General features: G+C 34.9%; 2 protein-coding genes and 2 non-coding genes across 7 annotated transcripts; 2 read left to right on the top strand and 2 right to left on the bottom strand.

Moving 5' to 3' along the window:
* The first annotated feature begins 2,593 nt into the window (after positions 1 to 2,593).
* On the top strand, positions 2,594 to 6,845 carry LOC148779583 (uncharacterized). The gene is made up of 2 exons (XM_088853767.1): positions 2,594 to 5,897; positions 5,987 to 6,845. Exon 1 carries the CDS (start codon positions 3,784 to 3,786, stop codon positions 5,575 to 5,577), a length of 1,794 nt encoding a protein of 597 aa, XP_088709893.1. The 5' UTR covers positions 2,594 to 3,783; the 3' UTR covers positions 5,578 to 5,897; positions 5,987 to 6,845.
* A 3,051-nt stretch (positions 6,846 to 9,896) lies between these two features.
* On the bottom strand, positions 9,897 to 9,979 carry LOC148779582 (small nucleolar RNA snoR8a). Its single transcript, XR_016046649.1, has one exon. It is a non-coding gene; the product is annotated as a small nucleolar RNA snoR8a (small nucleolar RNA).
* A 110-nt stretch (positions 9,980 to 10,089) lies between these two features.
* LOC148779581 (small nucleolar RNA snoR126) lies at positions 10,090 to 10,211 on the bottom strand. Its single transcript, XR_016046647.1, has one exon. It is a non-coding gene; the product is annotated as a small nucleolar RNA snoR126 (small nucleolar RNA).
* A 2,572-nt stretch (positions 10,212 to 12,783) lies between these two features.
* LOC18446926 (ubiquitin fusion degradation protein 1 B) lies at positions 12,784 to 20,546 on the top strand. Of its 4 annotated transcripts, none has more exons than XM_011629720.3 (9): positions 12,784 to 12,833; positions 13,256 to 13,327; positions 14,575 to 14,599; positions 14,762 to 14,794; positions 14,966 to 15,087; positions 15,557 to 15,687; positions 18,861 to 19,060; positions 19,166 to 19,329; positions 20,303 to 20,546. In XM_011629720.3, exons 1-9 carry the CDS (start codon positions 12,831 to 12,833, stop codon positions 20,396 to 20,398), a joined length of 846 nt encoding a protein of 281 aa, XP_011628022.2. In that variant the 5' UTR covers positions 12,784 to 12,830; the 3' UTR covers positions 20,399 to 20,546. The 4 variants fall into 4 exon arrangements, with proteins under 4 accessions (XP_011628022.2, XP_020530831.2, XP_088709891.1 ...); XM_020675172.2 differs by having other exon boundaries at positions 12,784 to 12,930; XM_088853765.1 differs by lacking the exon at positions 19,166 to 19,329.
* The last annotated feature ends 406 nt before the right edge of the window (positions 20,547 to 20,952 follow it).

Raw genomic sequence — 20,952 nt, 5'->3', positions numbered from 1 at the left:
AACAGAGTTATACTATTTTTTGGTTATTTAGTTTGTTTGTTGTATTTCATCATGTTGTACTTGCTTTTGGTTTGATTGTTCCAATACAAAATGGTTATTGTTGTTCAAAAACAAAATATATGTTAGTAACGATTAATGTAATCAAAAAGTAAAAGAAACAATTAACCAGAGAGTAAAAAGGGAGAAAAGAATGTACTTCCAAAGAAAAGTCGTTAAAGTGGTAACATATATCAGTATAGTGGACATGAATCATGGCCTTGTAGCCACTTCAAGATACAGTCATAGTGGAACTTTGTGAGAACACGGTATCACAGCCTTGTTAGCACTAAATTCACAAAGGCACACACAACAAACATCTTCCTCTTCTTGCATACCAATCCTCATGGTAATGAGGAACTTGTGAGAACACAGCATCACAGCGTTGTTAGCACTAAATTCACAAAGAAAGCTTATCGCCCATGGCAAGGATTCCCCGGCCATTTTTTATCCCTACAAAGGAGCTCCACTATTAGAGCCTCCAATAATGGCCCTCCATTGGTGTGTGACGGTTTACAAAAACCCCCATGCACACAAATTTCTCATCTCTATAGCTTTTTTGGCCTTCTCTATCATAATGGCGCTGCTTGCTTTGATGTGAGGATTGTTCTATCACATTTGTGTCTCAGACACCACTATGGTCAATAATGTGACTTGTCATACTTCTGTTTGAAAATACCAAATACATTTTGTTGCATATAGCAAAGTATTTAAGAGAAGACATAAAACAAATACATGGTGACATAAAAAAGGCAATATCGTTCAAGTGCTTTACATGGCGCTGCATGAAAAGATGGGCAGGAAAAAGTAGCAATTTAAATAAATGAGATGAAATTGTATCTTCAGAAAATTACAATTGGTTATGGAATCACAGTTACATCATTGGGCTACTTCAATAGAGGGTAAACAGTATGGGTACATGCCGATGAATGTTGCAGACTCATTTAATAATTGGATAATAAAAACTAAGGACTCGTCACTCTGTTGCATACTCGATTAGGAAGAGAATGAAATAACCGGCCACAGAGTTCAATAGCTAGACTACTACAGTCACCCGAGACACAGAATAATTCAACTGTCTTATAAAACCTACCAACAATAAAAGATGCATCTGGTCATTTGATGCAACCAGCGTTTTAAAAATCGCCGAGTCGAACCGGACTCGCCCGGTTCGACTCGGAATTCACGAAAAAGGGACCGGATCGGTTCAAAAACCGGGAATCGTCCGGTTCTAGAGAGAACCGGACGATTCCGCACAGTGACTCGCCGATTCACTGTGCGGAATCGGCGAGTCCGTGAAGAACACGGGTTGCACAGTGTTCTTCACGGATTTTTTTCAAATTTGTCATTTTTTGATCATTTTTTTTGTTTTTTTCGGCACGTGATCTGTTTTTCAGGCTGTAAACAGCTTTATTCAGCTTTTTTAACGATTTAATGGTGGAAAAATTGGTTGTTTTTTGATCAAGAAAAATTCGGGGTTTAGGGTTTCCGCCATTTCTGAAATTTCATGCCAAATAGGGCATGAATCTTTCAAAATTTGTAGGCATATTGATCTTAAAGCTGTGAATCAAAAGATTTTGTTACTAATTTGTGATAATCGTTGAGAAAAACAGACTTTTTTGGAGATTGAAGGCTTCGGTTCACAAAAACAGGTAAGAACTTTGGGTTTTTTTGTTTTTCCGCCATTTGATTTATTTCATGGCATATTTTGAACAAAATGAGTTCAATAATTAGGGTTTTTAATCTTTATTGTGTCTAGTATGATTTAAAATTTTTAATTTTACGTAATCTGGTCAATTACAGCAAGAAATTTGATATGAACAGTGAGATGTCTGCGGAAAAAAATTCCGCTGTTTTTTTTTTTTTTTTCCGCCTTTTGATTTTGTTTTCATGATATATTAGAAATAATGTGTTAAAAATTTAGGTTTTTGATTCCTTATATTGTTGTTTATCAGAAAATATAGTCAATTAGATGTAATTTATTCACTTGGAGGTGAATTTTTGAGTTAAAATCGCTTATGTAAAACGACTCTGTGAAGAACAAATTTTTTTATTTTTTTTATTTTTTTATTTTTTTTTTTTTTTTTTTTTTTTTATTTTTTTTTTTTTTTTTTTTTTTTTTGTAGCCCATGATAGAATTTTTTGTAATCTATGATCGAATTTTTTGTAATCCATGATCAAAATGTTTGTTTTTTTTTCTTGTAATCCATGATCGAATTTTATTTTTTATTTTTTATTTTTGTAACCCATGATAGAATTTTTTGTAATCCATGATCGAATGTTTTGTAATCCATGATCGAAATGTTTGTTTTTTTTTGTAATCCATGATCGAATTTTTTGTTTTTTGTTTTTTATGTAACCCATGATAGAGTTTTTTGTAATCTATGATTGAATTTTTTGTTATCCATGATGTAATTGTTTTTTTCTTTTTTAGTAATCCACGATCGAATTTTTTGTTTTTTTTTGTTTTTTTTTTTTGTAATGCATGATCGAATTTTATGTAATCCATGAACGAATTTTTTGTAATCCATGATAGAATTTTCTGTAATCCATGATCGACTTTTTTGTAATCCATGATCGAATTTTATGTAATCCATGATCGAATTTTTTGTAATCCATGATAGAATTTTCTGTAATCCATGATCAACTTTTTTGTAATCCATGATCAAAATGTTTGTTTTTTTTACTTGTAATCCATGATCGAATTTTTTGTGTTTTTTTTTTTTTTGTAACCCATGATTGAATTTTTTGTAATCCATGATGGAATTGTTTTTTTTTGTTCTTGTAATCCACGATCGAATTTTTTGTTTTTTTATGTTTTTTTTTTTTTTTGTAATCCATGATCGAATTTTATGTAATCCATGATCGAATTTTATGTAATCCATGATCGAATTTTATGTAATCCATGATCGAATTTTTTGTAATCCATGATCGAATTTTTAGAAAATTTATGAATTTTTTTTTTTAATCCATGATCGAACTTTTTGAAAATTTGTTAATTTTTTTTTTAATCCATGATCGAATATTTTGAAAATTTGCTGTACTTTTTTTTTTTTATTTCTTTTTATCCATGATGGAATTTTTTGAAAAATGATGATTTTTCGAAAAGATGTGAAAATCGTGATAAAGTTTTGATTATCATGATGTATTAAACATTTAAACCTAATTTTTAATTTTTATTGTTTGAGTTTGCTGTAATTTTTTTTTTTTTTTTTTTCATGATCGAATTTTTTGAAAATTGATGATTTTCCGAAAAGATGTGAAAATCGTGACAAGGTTTTAATTATCATGAGGTATTAAACCATATTTTAAATTTTTATTGTTAAAGTTTTTGTTGAAAAAATTGTATGTTGATGGATTATTTATGCAAAAAAATGCATGTTATTATATTTTCAATACAAAACTGTATTTTTTTTATCTGTTGTTCATGGATTTTTAAGTTGGAATGACTGATGTTAGCCGGCTCTTTAAAGAATTGTTTTTATTATTAATTTTTTAATGCAAAAAATGTATGTTCTTGATAATTGAGTTGTAGCCATGTTTGGAGCTTGCATTTTGTATTATTCTAAATGTTTGTAATTGATATGTACGAAATATTATTGTCAAAAAAGGTATTTTGCAATAACAAATAACAACGAATATGACTACATGAACTACCGCAACATATTATCACTACATATTGTGATTATTTTTCTTTTTGAACTGTCAGGTTAATTTAAACTTTTTACATCTTAAAACAGTTGAATCATGTCAAGATCTATAGAAGACCCTGCATGGCAACATGGGGTCAGACTTGATCCCAACAAGAAAGACAAAATTATTTGTAATTACTGTCAAAGAGTGATAAGTAGTGGGGTACATAGGTTCAAGCAACACTTGGCAGGGGTTAAGGGAGAAGTTTCTGCATGCACTAGTGTCCCTAGTAATGTAAAAAAACAGATGGTGGCAATTCTTAATGCTAGCAAAGGTAAAAAAATTGCCAAACATAGGATGAATGAGGAGATAGCTAGTTTATATACACCATCAAGCAGGAATGATACAGAAGAGCAATATAATTATGACCTAAAAGAGCAATATAATAATGAGCTGGACATGGCCACAAGATTGAGTTTATATGAACAATATCAGAGGGAATGTGGGTTTAGAATGCCTGGTGGGTCTAGCTCAGACATGCATGGTGGGCCTAGCTCCGATATGCATGGTGGGCCTAGTTCAGATATGCATGGCGGGTCCAGCTCGAGCATGTATGGCGGGCCCAGCTCAAATATGTATGGAGAGGTTGGTGGCAATATGTATCAAGAAGAATCAGTTGTTGAAGAAATTGTTTCTAAGTTACCTAGGAGTGCCAGTATTGCAGGTCATGGTCGTAAAGACCCATTTCTCTCAAAGCCTAAGTCACAACAGATGACCTTAAAAGGCATGGTTAAAGGTACAAGAAACATGTTAGGGAGATATGTTGGTAAATGGTTCTACGATAAAGGGATTCCCTTTGATGCAGCCAATAGCCCATATTTTCCACCTATGGTTAGTGCAATCCAGAGAGCCGGGCCCGGGGTAAAACCCCCGACGGCATATGAGCTCAGTGGGCCAATATTAGACGAAGAGGTAGAGGAAGTTAAAAAGTGGATTGAAGAATATAAACAGAGTTGGCCAAGGACAGGAATTACTCTCATGAGTGATGGTTGGTTGAATAAAGTTAGCAAAAAGGAGTTTTTAAACTTCTTGGCCTATTCCCCAAAAGGTACAGCTTTTTTGTCTAGCAAAGACGTATCAGGGACGAAGAAGGATGCAAACTTCTACGTACGACTATATGATCAGATAGTGGAGGAGGTGGGGGATAAGCATGTAGTCCAGTTTATTACGGACAATGCGCGTGCATGTGTTTCTGCGGGCAGCAAGTTGATGGATAAGAGGAAGCATCTAGTATGGACCCCGTGTGCTGCACACAGCATCGATCTTATGTTAGAGGAAATCGGTGAGATCAAAATTGTGAAGGAGACTCTAGATGAAGCAAGGTTGGTGTCGAGATTTATATACAACCACTCGAAAATATTATTTCTGTTTAGAGAACACTCTAGGAAAAAAGAGATAATCAGGCCTGCCATAACCCGCTTTGCGACCGATTACTTAGCTGTGGACTCCATTCGACAATCTGAAGGTGCATTAAAGAGATTGTTTACTTGTGAAGAGTGGTTAAATGACCGCCTCTCGAAGTCCAGTACCGGTGTAAAAGTGGATAACATAATCTCAAATAGGCTGTTCTGGTCTCGATGTTCCAGTGTTGTAGAGGCCACTGCCCCTTTGGTCACGGTGTTAAGAATGGTGGATGCTGATAAGAAAGCTACCATGGGTATCCTTTATGAAGGTATTGAGAGGGCGAAATCAGCTATTGGGGAGAAGTGTAATTTTGCTAGCAAAGTGATCGAGATTATAGAAAAGAGGTGGAACACCAAATTCGGACATCCAATTCATTATGCTGGTAAATATATATTTATATCATTACAATGTTTCAGTTTAAATCATTTTTTTATGAAATTGTAAATGACATTTTTCTACCTATATATTTTTTAGGTTACTACTTCAACCCAAAATTTTTCTATTTGACACCTGAACAACCCCACAAGATTATGGAAGGGGTCAGATACATTATTGCAAGGTTGGAGAGAAGCCATCGAAACCAAGTAGCAGCAATACAAGAGGTATTATTTAATGTTCGGGTAAGAACTTCATTGAGTTGTTATATTTGTGAGGAATAATGCACTAAAACGTAATATATTTGTTTTAGCTTGCTATGTATAGGGATGCTATAGGATCCTTCGGAACTAGACTTGCCAGAAATTCTCGAACTATGATGGATCCAGGTTATCCCCTCGCTAATATTTTGTTTATTCATATATTTAATCTTATGAATTGTTCTTGCCCTTACAATGCTTTTTACATTTTAATCCAGCTGAATGGTGGGAGATATATGGTACTGATGCACCTCACCTAAAGAGGATAGCAATCAAGGTGCTCTCCCAAACATGCTCTGCTACTGGCTGTGAGCGCAACTGGAGTACGTTCCAATGGTTGCACACTACTAGAAGGAATCGACTCGCTTCTGATAAGCTTCATAAACTAGTCTACGTTCATTATAATTTAAACCTCAGAGAGCGACAAATAAGAAGGAAGCTTGAAGACTATGGGCCGATAGACTTAGACACAATATTTGTCACAGACACAGCAGACCGATGGGTAGTCGAAGAGGAGGAGCCAGTGTTGCACAAGAGAGCGTTCCTTGAAGCTATCGGTGATGAAGATATTGAAGAAACTGATGAGCGGCATGAAAGAGGAAGCAGCCAGCCAATGTATCCACAATATGTCGATGATATTGCACCTAATGAGGGAGAGTGGGAAGGGGGTCTAAGAGAAAATGAGAGAGATGATGATTCTGAGGCCACCCTATCCCAGCCATATTATTCACATATCGAGTCCCAACAGCAACAGTGTAGGGATGAGCACGACAGTGCAGGTGAGCATGAAGGATGGACAAGCTTCGGGGATTTTGGACTGGGAACACAACAAAACACTAACACTCAGGGATTTGGGAATAGTCAGACGCCCGCTAATATCGATGATTCGTTTTTAGATCGAATCAATGAATTGTCAAACGAATTCAATCAATGGCACCAACGTGACCAAGAAGAACAACAACGTCGTCTATCATTTTATTTTTAGATCGTATGTTATTAATTTTATGCTTTATTGTAGTCCATGTATGTTGATATACTTATTCCATGATAATTCTATGTTTATCCTTTTGTGTGATGTAAATTAAATGTTGAATGGCGGTTCATGCAGGGAAAGAACATATCAATATTCGCATATTCATCCAAAAACATGAAAATTCTTAATGGAGTACCCTCATTTTTTATTGAATTCCTAAAAAACAATATTTATAATGAATTTTAATAAAATTTTCGGATTTTTTTGAAGCTTTATTCTGACCGATTCACCCGATTCCGATCCGGACCGCCGATTCGCCGATCCGAATCGCCGATTCGCCGATCCGGATCAGTTTTTGAAAAGCCCGATCCGGGTCACCGATCCGGTTTTTAAACCATTGGATGCAACACATACAGTATTTCACAATCATGTACGTTTTTTTTTATTTTTTTGAGAAATGACAATCACCTACGTTTTAAACACTTATTACACTAAAAATATATTACACAGGATTGTGATTGTCAAGTATAACACCTGTGATTGCTGAATGCTTTCTCTACATTTATAGCAGGATTCCCTTTACGGAAGAGTAAATTCTGTGCGATGGTTGAACAACTCGTGTTATAAGACAGAGGTGGATGGATTAGTCTAACTTTTGGCTCTTCACAGTAGTGAACTTCTAAAAATTTCAATGAAGCACCACGAGAAGACTACAGGCATGGGCTAATTACATTCAGTTCATCAACATATACATGATATGAACTAATAGAATAAACTCAATTACGTTTGAATTGACACTGAAGGAAGCATCATGCGCCAAACCAACATTCCATTTTTTTCATGCAATGGAGATTGCAATTTACTAGACTATGTAAGCACCACAAAACAGCACATGTATTACATAAAATCAACCACAAAAATGATAACCAAGAGACTTGATTACATGGACATTGCTTCAATCTCATGGATATAAAAACATAAAGGGATACTATAAAAAATATCCATTTCAATAATTCAAAAAATAATTTCCTTAATTTTAAGCGCACACTCATTTTCTCGTTTTATTTTTTTTACCCAAAATCCCATCCATGATGGTCCATCACAAACCTATTAGGTCTATGATGGTCCCAATCCCCCTAGAATCTCCCAAGTGGGTGCTTGGGGCTTAAGAAACTTATTAGGTCCGTGAAGACCCATCATGGACCTAGCAAGTCCATGATGGTCCCAAGATAAGTCCCAAGCTCATCATAGACCTGTTAGGACTGTGACGGACAAAATCAATAATCATTGAGGAGGCTTTGTTTTTGGTAACTTAGAAGCCCAAGATGTATAGGGCTTGGTAATGAAAGCACCCGGTGGGTGTAAGTAGAAAATGTTGAATAGGATTCCCTAGGGATTACATAAGAGCCACAGGAAAGATTTTATTAAGAGTGAGAATGCCACATGTGGAGAAGAATCTGGCTACTAAAGTGCGAAGGAAATGGTGGTCAATTCTCAAATCAATCAAGCACACACATAGTATTCAATGTAAGGCTCAAAGTGACCAACTCCAATGGGGACTATGAGAGACAACTGGTGCATGAATTCAAGGGACAAAAGAAAGCTAAAATCATTCCTTGAAGAGTGACGACAAGGAGCCATGGATGAGCCTTAATCAAACAATACGAATGGCCATGGAGAGAGCATAGTGTAACAGAGCTTATAATGGGTATGAAGATGGGTAAAAAAGGGTTATACAAAATGGCTATGAAAGAGGATAATGAGAGAATGGGTGGCTTCTATGCTAAGTGTCGATGCTAACAAAATTTTGACATCATAACATTATGGTTTTAGAGAGATACAAATAGCAGACCCATTACCTTTATTTGTAGCGTTGGATTAGAGTTCAGGTTAGATTCTAAAATGTTTTTCTTAAAGAGTGTAGACACCCGATTTTTCTGGGGAGGAAATTCTAGGGAACCAAAAATCCCAAACATCATAGATACTCGTTTGTTCCCGGCACGGGCACAGAGCGCCCGAGGATACCGACCTAATTTGGCAGAACCCTCCTAGGCAATAAGATACCTGCCTAATTTGGCCCAAGGATACCCACCTAATTTGGAGGAACCGTCCTAGGCGATAAGATACCTGCCTAATTTGGCCCCCGGAACCTGCATAGGCACCCGAAGACACACCTAGTTTGGCCGCCTAGGCCTGGGCGATACTATATTTTGGTCCGAGTAACTTACTTGAATCCGAGTAGTCTTACGGACACAATTGTGACGAGTAACATACCCGAATCCGAGTGGACTCACGGACTCAGTTGTAACACATGTTATATAGTGGGGAGTAATGGAAATTTCATTTGAAATTTTATGATTAGAACCACTTTCCTCTGAACTCGCATTGCAAACAAGACCCTTCAATAAAGAAGGTAATAACCATTTTCTCTCTGGGGTGGCTACCCTCTTTTTGTGGTTGATACACTAGATACATTTTTTACGGGGGAAATAATTCACATAGAGATTAGCAGGAATTCCTATAACTTTAAGGCCTATTAATCTACATAGAGAAAATGAAATTTTTTTTTTAATAAAGCTTTATCTATATTTAAACTCATAAAAAAATGTAGTGCACTTTCATAGAGATGCTTATAAATTGTAGACAGCAAATTAGTCATTAAAAAAAACAACACAATAGATAACTAATCATATTATGACTAAATCGAAATAAGAGCTTCGTCTTGAAATAAAAAACCACATTCTTTCTTCTTTTTTTGCACATTCATTTTTTCCAAAAATTCATAATTTGGGTATTCAAATTTTGTTTCAAAATAATATAGATAAATCGATGAGAAACTACAACTTTTCTTTATGTAATGTAAAGTTGCTCTGGGTTTCAAACAAATTCCAGAGGAACTCTAAATGTCCAAAAATCATGAACTAATTTTATCAGTTTTCTTTGAGCACACACTTAATTTTTTGTTCAAATTAAAAATTATCATAAGTGCCTGGTGCATTTCAAGTCAATAACATTAATATTCTCAGATCAAGAAGTATTTGCAAAGGTAATAATCAAATGATTCAAATCAAATTCCCCCAAAATGGAAAGAGCAAGTCAAAAGACACATCAAGTTCTATTTCTCACCAAAAAAAAAGAAAAAATATTTAAAATGGGGTGCTCATATTCTATGGGTGTAAGGTGTCTGTCATGCCATTTAGCAATCAGAACGAGGAATTTTTATAATCATCGCACCAAAGTTAAAGAACAACCAGAAACTTCCCCAAATAAATAAGAATCAAGAAAATCAGTTAAAAGTAAATGGCATACCCCAAATAAATAAGTATCAATGAAAATGAGTTAAAATAAACGGCTCAGACACGCACAAAAGCTCATCACAAAGAGACATGAATATAATTAAAAATCATACAAAAATCTCAAAGGTCCTATCTTTAGTCAGGATCGAGAAATGATTCTTGTCATCACGGCCAAAAAAAAAATCATGAAAAAAAAAATCATAGACAATAAAAAGCAACAAAAAAATCATTTTTTCTTCGAAGGTCATCATATTGAGGCAAGCGTAACCCAGAAACTGGTAATAAACAGAACCAGGCTTTAAATGCCTCCAGTTCAATATAGGAGTAGAATCAAAGATCTCATCCAAAACATGGAGAAAACAGATAAATTTCCACTCCATATAACCTATTAATCTAAAGTTAAAATAAAAAGGGGGAAATTTCTATAGGTGAAATTTTGGGCTTTTCCACGAAACTAAAAACTCAATAAAAGATTTTGTAATCCAGTTCATGTGAAAGCAGATTGAGATCTATTAAGAAACAAGAAAGCCGGTTGACCAAAGGAAGTATTAGGGCGAGAAAAACCCTAATCCCATAACCCATCTCAAGCAAGAGCCTGAAACCCCACACTACCGCTCATGGGAGATGCAAAACCCTAATCTACAAGTGGTCGTACCTAAATAAGAAGTAGGGTAATTTATAGGGAATGGAAGTGTTTAGGGTACCCCTCTCTCTCAACAAAGACCGTTCAAACGTCTTCGGGATATACTGTCTATTTACATATTCTACTTCTGGAGTATACTGTCTATTTACTCCCTTGGGAAAATTTACAAAACGGACGCCTTTTTAGATCCCAAGTTTTGGAGAACCCATTTCTAAACATAAAATAATAATAATAATAATTAATTAATTAATGAAGTTATAAAAAAAAAAAAAGACATTCTAACTAAAGTTGCACGTGAACCATCCAATTTTAGAGATAATGTTCTAGCTATTTTAGAGCTCAAAATTTAAAGTTTTTACTTCAAAATAATCATCTTGATGTAATTAGATGAATCCTAAAATTTCAAATCAAAAAACTCTCCCGAGTTAGTGTTATGCTAAAGGGATAGATATATAGCATACTTATGAGGGCATTGTATACATGCTTATTTATATAGAAAGAAAAGCGCATAATGTGGATGAATTTATGATACATAGTTATAAAATTTCAACTTTAAAAACACAGTAATTCAAAATAAGTAAAACATACAATGATATATGTGCATACCATGCTTATTAGACACTTCATATATGAAATGGACCCAATTTATATGAGTACATGTAGAAATGAGGTGCCTTTCAAGAACCTATTTTTTAGATTGATTTTTGACTGAATTTTTAATGACACGTAATCTCTAATATGGAGACCATGAATATGAATAAATAAATAAATTTAAAAAATTAGAATAATAATTATATTAAAAAACATTTGGTCCATTAGGTTCAATTATTTTTAGATGGACCCCCTATCCATTTTTAAGATGGATGTTTTATAACTTTGGACCGCATATGTAAAAATGCAGTCCAACCCGCATGAAACCATTATTCATATAAAATTAACTAGAGACTACGAGTACCCTACTACTCTTTGCGCAAGTTTTTATGGCGGAAGCATGTTCCTGAGTATTTTACAAGAAAGAGGCATTTTGACAAGGTAAGGTTTGTATGAGACGCCCTCTTTATACCATCAAATCAAGGCGCACTTCTAAAATTTGCATGTAGTTATGTTGTCGGAAGCCTATGATGGTTTGAAAATCTATTTTTATTCCCTAATTATGAAATTTAAAATTTTAAAACGATGCATATCGAGTAGATCTATAAATGTTTTAAAACCTTGAAAATCAATTGTCCATATAACTTGTTATAATATACTTTATTTTTAAGAATTGAAATTTTTTTTTACTCGCATCCAAATAAGTCGAGATCGAGATGATCAGATGGAGGGTTCTGCAATGTTGGAAGACTCACTTCTATAGGATTTTTGAGGGGCCCTTACTTCAATAATACAAGGTTGCAACCTTATAAAGTCTTTACTTGTTATAAACACAAAGGAGAATGTGTATATAAGGCTTGGGTTTAAACGGTAACGCTACACCTAAACTCCAGCAAGAAATTCAACTTTAGTATGAAAAAACCCTCAAATTGATCATCCGAACCTTGAAAAACTTATATATGAAAAAGGGAATTTCATGCTCTAAAACAATGTATCTTAAAAGAAATTATTTTGACTATCTATTTTCAAGTGTTTGCATTTTACATGTCTACTAGATTTACTTCATTTATAGAACATCAAATTTCATAAGCAAAGAAATAGATTTTGAAGTCTACATAAGGTTTTGAGCATCCAAACTAACTAATTTCTTGCCTATGTTTTGAGATACAATTTTAATTGCTAACATAAAGCCAAGGCCTTATGCTAACCCACCCAATATATAGCTGAAAGAATATCCTAGATAGAATTTTTTCTATAATGTTTTCCAGCAATAAAATTGTTAACTTTAATAAAAAATAAAAGTAAATAAATCCTAGAAACATTTATTAAGCTATTATGCTTTAGAAAGTGGCAAGAGAATCAAAATGGTGGCAAGATTGCAACGTCCATTAACTTGCTTGAGGACCAAGATAGAGAGATGCGATGCAATGCTTTCCAAAATTCTAGGTTAAAAATGTTTCCTTCATGAACCATCTTCTCCATATTTATATCCATATCTAAGAGTTCTTGTGCGAGTGCACAGACAAACTTCTAGTTCTTTATCCATCACAACGAAAGCCATGGTACATATTCATTCCATGGTGATATGATTTTGGAACACCAGACCCATGTATTGAAATTAATTTGTTCATATTTTAAAAGTTTTAGTCCAACTTTAAGGTATGTGTATTCCTTTTGTTTCTTCTATTTTCAAATGATCTCCTAAAGTGTTGAGTCCTATATCGGTTAAACATTGGTTACGAATTTACGATTGAGTGTTTTCAACTTTGTCTGTATTCACTAGTGTTCGACATAAATCTGTGACGGATGTGTAATATATGAGCAAACAAATTTTGCGCCAGACAAAAAAATGACTGTTTGAGAACATAAGCAACCTTCTTTTTTGGAAATTTTTTTTTTTTTTTGGGTGTGAAATTCAAGCCTCTCCTCACTTGTAAAGCATGAGTGTTTATTTGTTTACTTGTTTTTTTTTTTTTCATTGCAGTTCTCAAGAAGATACTACTCAACCCCGTTCGAACGAACCTATGAGTGTTACTCTTCTTCATTTATTGATAAGGTATGGGTATAAGATCATTAAAAAGACTCCAATTTCAGCAAACTTATATTATCGAACATCATAATCTACCATTGTATTACTTATGTAATTAAGGAAAACGTCTAGGTGCTCTGGTGGACCAAATTGTACATTTGATCTCAAAGGTCAAGCAACAAGGGATTTGTTAGACCCCAAAACTATCAAAAATTTTCTATTTCTCTAGAACATCAGTTTAAAAGATGGTTAGGAGCACTAGCGGAAATTCAAATCACCTCTAACTGAACCTCAAACTTGGGGAAATGTGAGCTCTTGATCATTTTCTCTTCTTGTTTAACTTGTTCTAAGATGCTCCAACCATATTTCACTTCACAAAAATCCCCTTAACTAGCTGCAAGACCAAACGTATAATTTCATCCGGATGGACCACCTTACTGGCCCAATGTTTGATGGCAAAGTAGCCTACCATAAAAGCAACTAAAAAATGGCACGGAGAGGCCACACCTATTCATTTAACCAGGGAGAAAGTTTATATAAGGCTGATACCTTAAATAGTAGAAGTAAGGTGTATATAAAAAAAGCCGACAGAAAATACTATTTTGACTTTAGAAAACCATCTAATTTATCATCTCAATATCAAGAACTATGAATATGGAAAAAAAAAAGGATTTCAAGTCTTAAAAATAGTACATCTTGTAACACATAATTTGGCCCATATATTTTCATGTGTTTATATATCAACTTTATTTGAACTATTTTTGGAGTTAAAATTTTATAATTAAATGTAAAACTAGTTTATCGGGCCATCCTAAAATTTTCGATACCAAAATTGAATTTTATGACAAACTTTGGAGGTGCATCTTACTTTAATTGTTTAAGGTTGCAACCTTATGGAAACCTCACCCTTTAACCAAATATCGCCACGAAAACCGCAATGTTTCTTATGGGACAACATAGTAAGAACGTATGCTACCTTGCTATATTCCATGGTCACTAAAAGAATATAAACATAATTTCAACATAGGGGATGGAAAATCGTGGTTTGTTATCCTAGGCCTATGTAAGGCAAGCAAATTTAGCAGTTTTTTATATGCCATACTGTATCAAATAGTATATCCCAGGTAGTTTAAATCTAGAGGGGCAAATTGGATTTTCAAAAGCAAAACACTTGCATCCAAGTACCTTACATTTCACATTCCCTTAATTTTTGTAATTTTTTCTTCGGAAATTCCAAAGTTCCTAGCATTAACTCGAACCACTTGATATTGCAGCCAGAGTTGGAAAATGGGGACAATGGTGAGTGATGCTTACTTTAGTGATTTTAGTAGTCATCTTATGTAGAATTGAAATATTTATGCTTGATGGTGGTCTACTAATTAATTTCCACTTGTTTTTATTTTTTTTCCTTTTTTTTCTTTTTTTTTTTCTATTTTCTTGTTGGGAAATGCATGATCACAGTGATCATGCCTCCTTCTGCATTGGATCACTTAGGTGAGCAATTCTTATTGCTTCTTCAAAGTTCAAATCCATGGTGTTTTCAGAAAGTTCCCTCCCCTTCATTTATCACTATACAATTGAAACACTATTAACAGTCCATTGTTTTGCATCAAACTCTTCTACTTTTATTCCTCACAAAACAAGACGTGTTCAATTTGTCTTCAGCATCGATACACACTGACAATCCGATGGTCTTCGAGCTATATAATCCTGCAACACAATGCAAAACTCACTGTGGTGTGCTCGAGTTTGTTGCAGAAGAAGGCACTCTCTATATGCCATATTGGGTAAGAGCAAAGGAAAGAGTTCAAAATTTACCTCTGCCTCTTCTATTCAAATATGTTTTGGCCAAACTTTTAAGACAGTACAAAAAGAAAAAGTACTCAGTGTTCTTGAGGCTGCATGAGGCCACCCCTTGCAAATCCTTCTTGGAGATAGATTGACAGTCCAAAACTCTGCAAATCCATCCTCGTCAACCTCTATAATCATGAAAGAGATTTTGGGATGTAAAAGATAAACATCTTCCCTTATTTTCTTAAGACCATCATAGCAAGATCCCTCTAATTTCGCCATTATAAGTGGCTTGAAATCCATTTGTCTGGGAGCGGGAATGGATTTGCAGGGGTTTGGAATGGTTTTTGGGTCCTCAAACCATGGAAAACTAGGGCAGGGCGCTTCGTGTCAAAACCTTATCTATAATTAAACAGCCCACATTCTTGGCATAACATGTATGGTTTTTCTTTTTTTTGGTATTAGATGATGCAAAATATGTTGTTACAAGAGGGTGATACAGTACAAATTAAAAGCACTGCATTATCCAAAGGTACTTATGTCAAGTTTCGGCCAGACACCATGGATCTCTTCCATCTCTCCAATCCTAAGGCTGTGTAAGTGCTCTTTCATACTTAATATATACAATTCTATATACAGGATATGTAATTCCAAAGCCAATGATGATTCCATTCCAAGAACCATTCTAGCTGTGTTTCTTTCTCCTGGAGGAGATATTCTTGAGTTGCAACATGGTTAGGCCTGGTAATGTGTTGGAGCCCCAACATGTTTCACATAGAGCTCAACCTGGGCCAAGTATTTCATGGACCGGCCTAGCTCGGACCAGGCAGTTCATTGCCCAGCCCATCTTGGAAGGCTCAGGCCTAGCCCAAGCCAAGGGCAACGCTCTAGCATGTAGAGACAAGGATGTCCCAGGTCCATTTTTTGGCCTAACATGGACATTGAAATGATTATAATAATCCCTAAACTATCGATATTGTTCAAATTCAGCAATTCCAAATTTTGATAGTATCAAACCTGCAAGTAACAATCGTTCTTATATATGCATGTATTAGAGAGCAACGTATTTCTTATAACTAATAATCATGCACATGCATGGGTGTGTTGTGCACATCTTTGTCTGTGTAAATAGTTTAAGATAAACCTTTAGAGCGCGCATTAGCAGTCTAACAGTCCACCAAGGAACACATGGGTGCTCTAGAAACAGAGGTAGGGGATCTTTTGAATTGATCATCTTTGGTTCAGTTTGTGAACAATTCCAACTAAGATATGCTTTTGAATTATGAAAACCCCGGATCGCATCATCCCTCAGATTGGTGGTTCGGAGTTGGTGTTTAAGCAAGAATTGATTTAGAACATTTTTTGAGCTCCATATCAATTTCTATTCTCTAAAATTAATCCTAGAGATGACTAAGTGTTTTTGCAGCAAGAAAACCCCCTCTTTGGAGCACCCCACCATGTTTTGACAGTGAAGTGTCAGACCACTTAATCTTCCATCTAAATTGTTGAAATATAAATAACCTGACATCTTTGATGATATGATATTTTTCACAGCTGCGATATCTTTGACTGCACAATTGTGTACACGTTTAATTAAGTATTAAGTTGTAAACAGCCAGTACACAGGCTATACCACTAGGATGTAATCTTATAAATAGAATATTATACACATGTTTAAGGAATCTTTAGTAATACATATGCATACGGTAATACATATATGGGGCTCAGTAATTTAGTTATGTGGCTTCTGTAATAGACATCAATGGTGGCTTAAGGCTTGAATGTAATGCCTTTCACATTTTAATATGGTATCATAGCATATCTCTTTTCTCTCTGCATGCCTAATCCTCTGGAAATGGCCCCTGCAAACGATAGAATCAGCACTTTACCGGTTGAGATTCTAGCCTCTATTCTCACTCTTGCCCATTAGGGATGCGGGCAAAACCTCCATTGTCTCTCATAAAGGGCGATGGGGATTTGAGCCCTTTCCTCAAAAGATTTCATCATGGGTTCGTTGCTACTACCACCACGGCCCCAACCCATTCTCTCTCTTGCCCATTAGGGAAGTGGTCAGACTCCCATTCTCTCTCATAAATGGCGATATATCTAGGCTTCTTTGCCCGCCTTGATCATCAACTTTGATGGTACAGGCCCTCATGATAGGAGACCACAAAATCAGTTGAAAACAGATGATCTGTGATATCCTCCGTCGCCACCACGGGGCCATTCTAGGGTTTCGGTTTGCGAAACCAATGGGATTTAGTAGCTCTTATCTCGATCGATGGCTCTCCTTTTAACCTCCTCTGCTTGGGAGGTTAGGTATTCAATAATGACGATGCGTATGAATTTCAAAGTTATGTGTACCCGAAGCCTCAATATACATTGCATTCCTCGGTGTTTTCATGTGATTCCCTGGTTTCTTTGGAGCTACTTGATTGCAGTTTTCATGTGATTTCCTGGTTTCTTTGGAGCTACTTGATTGCAGTCTTAAGTCCCCTTCTGGTTTCAATGGCTTTCCCTCTCTCAAGTTTCTCTCTCAACAATTAATTTCAATGGATGCTGGCAATTTTGTATCTATAGTTTCCAAAAGTCAGAGATTGGAGTACTTTGAAAGGTTATTCCTGCAATGGACTCACATATGTCAATATCAATGCCCCAAACTTCAAATTCCATCCCTTTGTCTTGAGAATGGACTGGTGCGATATAGGTTGCACTCCTACAAATCATTGGTATCTTTAGTCTTGGGAGATAATGAGAGATCCCTCATTTGTGTTCAAAGTTTTTAGCTCTCTCTTTCTCTCTCAAAACACTACGTGAATCGAGGAACAATGTTTCTCTCTCTAAAAACTTCGTTATATTTTGCTCGGTTATCATGTACTTATCGGAGGGAGTAGAGAGAAGGAATGGATAAAGGTTAAACAAAAAGAGTGAGAGATGAGATATTTAGCCGAGGGATCAGACAAATATTTTATTGGGATGTGATGGTCATCTCGTGTAGGAAGGGACCAATTTGTTTAAAAAGGGAAGCAATTATTTATACTTTTTGAAAATGGATGGGTCAATCTTTCAAACGGTGAATCACTTCATTTATATTATATCTTTATTGTGAAGATTTTTTTTTTATACGATTGAGTTTATTACTCGATCTAATTTTGTTTGATGATCTGCGTGATGTTGAATAGGTATCGGGTTTTTCACCCGATTTTGTTGACTCTTTTAAGTGCCATTTTGTTTTTTTAGTTGTCTCGACAGTTTTTCTGCCTACTCTGGTCATTTGTTCTACTGTTACTCAAGCTTTTTCGGTTCACGAAGACTATTACTCGACTTTTCTCTATTCATGAAGACTATTACTCAAACTTTCTCTGTTCGAGACCTTATTTATGGGGCTTGCTTTCATTTGTCCAAACTCAAGTTGCTTTCTCTTAACTCATCTTGAGTATGAAAGGGAATGTTCACAACCTGATATCTATTTGATGATATGATATCATTTACTGCACAGATATCTTTGACTGCACAACTGTATACACATTTAATTAAGTATTAAGTTATAGACACCATATATGTATACAGGCTATACCACAAGGATATAACCCTATAAATAAGGTATTATACACATGTCTAAGGAATATCTTGTAATACAATATATGCATGCTGTAATATATTCGTGGGGTTCAATAATTTAGTTGTGTGGCCATATACATCCATGGGGGCTTAAGGCTCGAGTGTAAATCCTTTCACATTTTAACCTAAATCTTTCATCTATTTGTAGATTGGAGAAAACGTTGCGGAGTTTCACTTGCTTATCAACTGGTGATTGTATTATGATATCTCACAACAATAAGAAGTATTACCTTGATATTTTGGAGACAAAGCCCGCCTCCTCCATATCCATTATAGACACAGATTGTGATATAGATATTGCTCTTCCCTCAAACTACAAAGAAATGCAAGGGCAAAAGCTTAATCAAGGTTAGTTCATCTTAATTTCACCCAGATGTTATTTTCCTTTTATATTAACTGGTTTCGCTAAAATGCTTGACATTTTCATTGCCGTTTCAACTTTATTTTATGAAGAAAAGAAATTTGTCCCCTTTATGGGAAAAGGAAGGAAAGTCGGTGAAAATTCGGCTTCCCAAGCTTCTAGAAATTCGATGATGAGCATTAAGGAAAGTGAATTTTCGTCAAAATCAAGCACAAGATTAAACCATGCTCCAAAGGGTTTCAGCTCTTTATCGCAGGTTAGTTCAAGTGCTAGATCTACGCCCCCAAAAAAAAGTAGTGCTAGCCACCAATCTTTGCAATCTTTTAGTAACCATTACAATTCTTACTTCTTACTAAGAGTTGAACTGAAATTCATATCCTAAATACTATTTGTGAGTAAGTTAGCAAACATTATATAAATGGAAAAGTATATAATGCGATCATTTACCTTTGGTATAAGGTGATCACAATTAATCTTGATCATTGGATGTGAAATTGGGTGGTTGCATTTGTTCTATTGGCCAAGCTTTAAAGTTGAAAAAAAAAAATTTCTCGAATTTTGTAACATACCTAAGCTATAGATAATTGTGACCTCCTTAAACCAAAGGTAAATGATCTAATTGTATACCATCTCTTACAAAAAAATATGGAATAGACTTTTCATTTAAAAACATGAATATTGAATCTTTCAGTGATGGTTTTTGGTATGTTTGTTAATTATTAATCATCTACCAATTGAATGTTGTGTCCATGAGATGGGAGTAGAAGCTACTACTATAGGTTTTTCTCTTCTCCCACAGCCAGTAAGGCCAATATTCAACTAAGGAGTCTATTTATTTATGATGTAGTGGCAACTGCACCATAGATCGATATGGCCGCACTTCAAATTACATTATTTTCATAGATTGAGAACCCAAAAAAATAAAAAACACTTGCAAGCCATTCTCTATCAAAAAATAAAAACATGCTAACGAGGGGCCACTTGGTCATGGGTGTTGCTACAGCCACACGAAACCATCGTCCTTTTCGAACGACTGTTGCTTTGGCTGCTTTCTTAACCATTGCTTTCACACTTTAATGAGGAAAAAAAATCAATATCTCTTTGGGGTACTGAGTGCAATTTGGGACACGATTATGTGACAACCGTGAAAAGATCCCAATGCTTATTTATAAGTAAATGTCTTGCCATTTTAACATTTTTATTCAGTTGGTTTATATTTGGATGTTTAGGATGTTGCAGAGGGGCTGCCAAGAGAAGATAGCAAGAAAGCCACACAAAAGGTTTTCCAGCCATTTACTGGGAGAAGATATAGTCTTCGAGAATGAGGACTGAAATGTTGTGACTTGTGAATGTGTATATATTACAATGAAACAAACCCCAACAATTAAATATATAACTATATACAAAGTATCATAGATCAAAAGCTATGTAATGTTTTATAATAACTACAATACACAACAACACATTTATCCATGCATGTGATTATATCACACAACCAATAATTCAAAAATTGCTTACTTGAGTTAAACCGGATCCTGAGGCTAGTGATTTTGGGCTAAAAAACTCGTGGAGCTTCCTGTGTCTCTTGTCTTTCTTTTTTTTCTTTTTCTTTTTTTGTTCTTCTTTTTTGAAGTTTTTTTTGTTAAATATAGCTTGGTCTTACTCAATTTCAACCCAGTTGAACCAGGTATCAAAATCAGACTAGTGTTGAGTTAGAGCCCGATTCCGTTTTTTGAAACAATACACATAAACATGCTGATTATGTGTATACGAAATTTCAATCTTTGATTTATCTCACTTTAGAGTGATTTCTTAAGACCTGAAATTTTGTGAATAAATTTTGATTAATATTTTGATCAATTTAAAGAAAAAGAAAAAC

Source organism: Amborella trichopoda, chromosome 12 (assembly GCF_054954075.1).
Source record: "Amborella trichopoda isolate Santa Cruz 75 chromosome 12, AtrichopodaSantaCruz75HAP2 v2.0, whole genome shotgun sequence".
Lineage (NCBI taxonomy): Eukaryota > Viridiplantae > Streptophyta > Magnoliopsida > Amborellales > Amborellaceae > Amborella > Amborella trichopoda.
This window is presented reverse-complemented; position numbering and strand designations above follow the sequence as displayed.